Raw genomic sequence first — 3570 nt, 5'->3', positions numbered from 1 at the left:
TTTATGTTGTGTTCACATGAGTAGAAAATTCTGTTCGAGAGAAATTCTGAGCGACGATTTGCGAGATATTGGTGTTCGTTTCGAGTGATTAGCGAGAAAGAATTTAAGATGATTTGCGGGATTGATGCATTTTTGATATCTCGCTGAAATGCGATGATTTGAGCTGATTTATTGAGAAATGTCATCCTTACCCTCAGCCTTTTCGTCAAATGCCATCACTTTTTGTTTGAAATAACTCATGCCAAATTGAAGTATTCGATTCCAAGTAACAATAATCTATTCCAGCGCGTAGAAGATATAGAAGTGGAGGTTGTATTTGGTTCTGTGTGGATGGATTCGGTTCCATCATGTTTTGTGTTGCAGCATATTCGGTTCCAGCTGCTGGGATTGGGTTCCATAGCCTTGAGAATTGCTTCACACCTCGTATTCGGTTACGAGGCTGGGTGTAACCGAATACACTACTTCATACTTGATTCTAGTGCAAGAGATCTTGAGATCTTCGTTTTGATGGCTATCTCACTTGTTTCTTTGGTTTTGCAGGTGAAAGAAGGCCCGATGCACGTTGTGGAGGGGGTTGGAGTTTTTGAGGAAGAAGATGTGGAGATAAAGTTCGCAGGCAAGGTTAAGAGGAGTTTGAGTTTCGGAGGAGGATGGGGATCGGAGGAGGTGGAGGAAGGTTGAGGCAAGCTTTGATATCCATTAGAACCTTCTCGATCTCCGGCAGATCCAGAAGGCAATTACGGCCGTCAATGACGGACAAAGAATAGAACCCTACCTTCTTGCATGGTTGATGAAGATGAAGGGCCTCTGAATATCGCAAACACATTCTAGTTCAAAGAAGCCCCCATATTCGAGTTCCACGCTCAAAGCAAACTAGAGCAGTACGAGTGAGTTTGTGAATAATCCCTTGGTAACGCACGACACCGTTTTCATTTCTAGTTTTTTTTTCGCTGCCATTAATCTATTCACATTTGCAATTTTTCTTCGTTGTATTTTGGGTTGAATTTGATTAAAAACATTATTTAAATCGTTTAATACCATTTTGTTCATGTTATTAAATTATGTATTGTAATCTTCTAATATTTTTTTATGATTCTTTTAATTAAATTGGTAGTAACTTGTTTAATGGATAAATAAATTCATTTTACTAAAATAAAAATTTTGTACAATATTAAAATTAATAATTAATGTTAATTTTTTACTCTTTATAAACTTTTTTATAATTAAATATAACATTAACAAATATAATTTTATATTACATTAAGAGACATTTTGGTAATCTTCAATTTCTACCAATTAAACAATTTTTTTTATGTATCATATTAATCAAATCCTATACTAATTTTCATAGTATTCTCTTTCCACAAAGCCTTAGAGAGAGGGTCACGTCACCCTATGCCATGTAGTGCTGTGCCAGGGAGTGGTTTGACTGTTATAATAGACAAACCTTTAAAAACATAATTACAATTCCGTCCAGAAAAGTAATTGAAGATAAGAATTTACATATCTCCATCTAACAAACACCAAACTTAGACATACATTTGTTAAACCCAAATCACGAAAATCATGATTCCAAAACAATCTTCTCCCTAAGAAAGACTAATTATCTCTTTTCTTTTATATTAAATATTTATTTACTATATCGTTAAACAATTATCCTAAGTAAAAACATGTAAATGAAATATTCTATTCAACATAAAAGACAGGACAACATGTTACAAATTATTTTAATATCCAACATATAGGAAAATAGGTTTCAATACTATTAGCTATAATTTTGTCGGTGGAAACTTATAAATAATATAATTTTCTGGATAAATATGCTGAACCCGCAACACAACTCGTGTAAAACGTGCAAAGAAATATAATACTAATATATACATTATAAATTGGGTGTCAAAGTATCTTATCCAATGAAAAGACATAGTTATCATTATTGGTAGCTACTGATCTGAGTGAAAAAAAAAAAAAAAAAAAAAAAAACACTTCCATGTCTGTTTTCTCTAACTTTAAATGCACGATGATGCTGAGTCTTCAAACACGTTCACCGTCGTTTTCCCTCATTTTCTCTCCGTTCAAACACTATTCTCCACTCTTCAAATCCAAACCCCGTTTTTCAACGATCAGAATGTCCTCAAGCCAAAGTGTGGTGGAGCACGTTGTCCTCGTCAAGGTCAAAGATGGAACGGAGCCTAGCAAGGTCAGCGCCATGGTCAATGCCATGAACTCGTTAGCCTCCATCGACGGGGTCCTGCAACTCACGGCGGGCCCACTTCTCCGTAACGGACCCACCACCGCTTTCACCCACATGCTCCACAGCCGCTACCACTCCAAGGACCACCTCCAAGCCTACAACGTGCACCCGAGCCACCTCGCCGCCGTCACCGGCTTCCTCTTCCCAGTCTGCGAGGACATCATGGTTGTCGACTGGGTCGGCGCAAAAACGACCCTTAATCCGTCGGCGACGGGATCGGGCCTCCGCGTGAGGTTTTTGAAGCTGAAGGGGGGCGGTGGTGACGACCACGACGAAATTAAGGTTAAAGACGAGGTTTTGAGTGTGGTACGAGGAATGAAGGAGGGTGTCGGAGAATTGTCTTACGGCGAGAATTTCTCGCCGGAGAGAGCGAAGGGGTTCTCGATCGCTTCGCTGTCTATTTTCCCAGGACGGAAGGAACTGGAGAGTGTGAACCTGGAGGAAGGGTTGGTGAAGGTTGGGGAACATGTGGAGGACGCCATTGTTGTTGACTATGTGGTGCCTTAGGCTTTGTCTCTGTTTTTGTTTCCACTTTTGTTACTGTTTTACGCTTCAAAGTTTCAATTGAATAATTGGCATGGCCATGACAGAGACTTGCAAGAAAAAGGTTATCGGATTCTTGTATGTATTCTTCTTAATTCAATAACGAAATTGAGAGATCTAATGATGACTTAGCATGATGATGGTAGTAATTTCTCATAGCAAGTGATGTGATATGAATTATGTAAGGGAAAAGATGGTAATAATTTCTACACTAACCCTACCTAATAATAATAATAATAATAATAATAATAATAATAATAATAATAATAATAATAATAATAATAATAATAATAATAATAATAATAATAATAATAATAATAATAATAATAATAATAATAATAATCCATGTTGATGAGAAATGATGAAATAAATATGAAAATAACTATTAACAAAATTGAACATTACTTAGTATGAAAAATAAATGCTCATTTACTATGTTTTGAATATCCATGTCAGGTCTGTTCAATGAATAAAATCAACAAACAATATTATCCTTAAGACGAAATAACTACAAGTTGTAAGTGGTGCCTATGTCATTTAAATCTTGATTAGAGTCATAATTGAAGCACACTAATATAAACATCTACTTATTATTATCAACTTACTAATTTAAATAAACATCAAGCTAAACAAATTTAAACGGTTTTATTTTTAAAAAATATATCGAAAGATAAAAAAAAAGAAAAAATATTTAAACAAATTATTGGACGTGATAAAAATGTTTATTAAGAATCCTTATAAATTACATACATCATGATTCTTACATAATTAAC

General features: G+C 35.3%; 1 protein-coding gene across 1 annotated transcript; it reads left to right on the top strand.

Annotated features, from left to right (window-relative positions):
- The first annotated feature begins 1951 nt into the window (after positions 1–1951).
- Positions 1952–2918, top strand: LOC108330950 (stress-response A/B barrel domain-containing protein UP3). Its single transcript, XM_017565551.2, has one exon. The coding sequence runs from the start codon at positions 1991–1993 to the stop codon at positions 2759–2761; it is 771 nt and encodes a 256-aa protein (XP_017421040.1). The 5' UTR covers positions 1952–1990; the 3' UTR covers positions 2762–2918.
- Positions 2919–3570: the final 652 nt, after the last annotated feature.

This window comes from Vigna angularis, chromosome 4 (genome assembly GCF_016808095.1).
Source record: "Vigna angularis cultivar LongXiaoDou No.4 chromosome 4, ASM1680809v1, whole genome shotgun sequence".
NCBI lineage: Eukaryota > Viridiplantae > Streptophyta > Magnoliopsida > Fabales > Fabaceae > Vigna > Vigna angularis.
This window is presented reverse-complemented; position numbering and strand designations above follow the sequence as displayed.

Excerpts from the sequence above, each read along its gene's own strand:
- LOC108330950 (XM_017565551.2), top strand. The coding sequence starts at position 1,991 with ATGTCTGTTTTCTCTAACTTTAAATGCACGATGATGCTGAGTCTTCAA.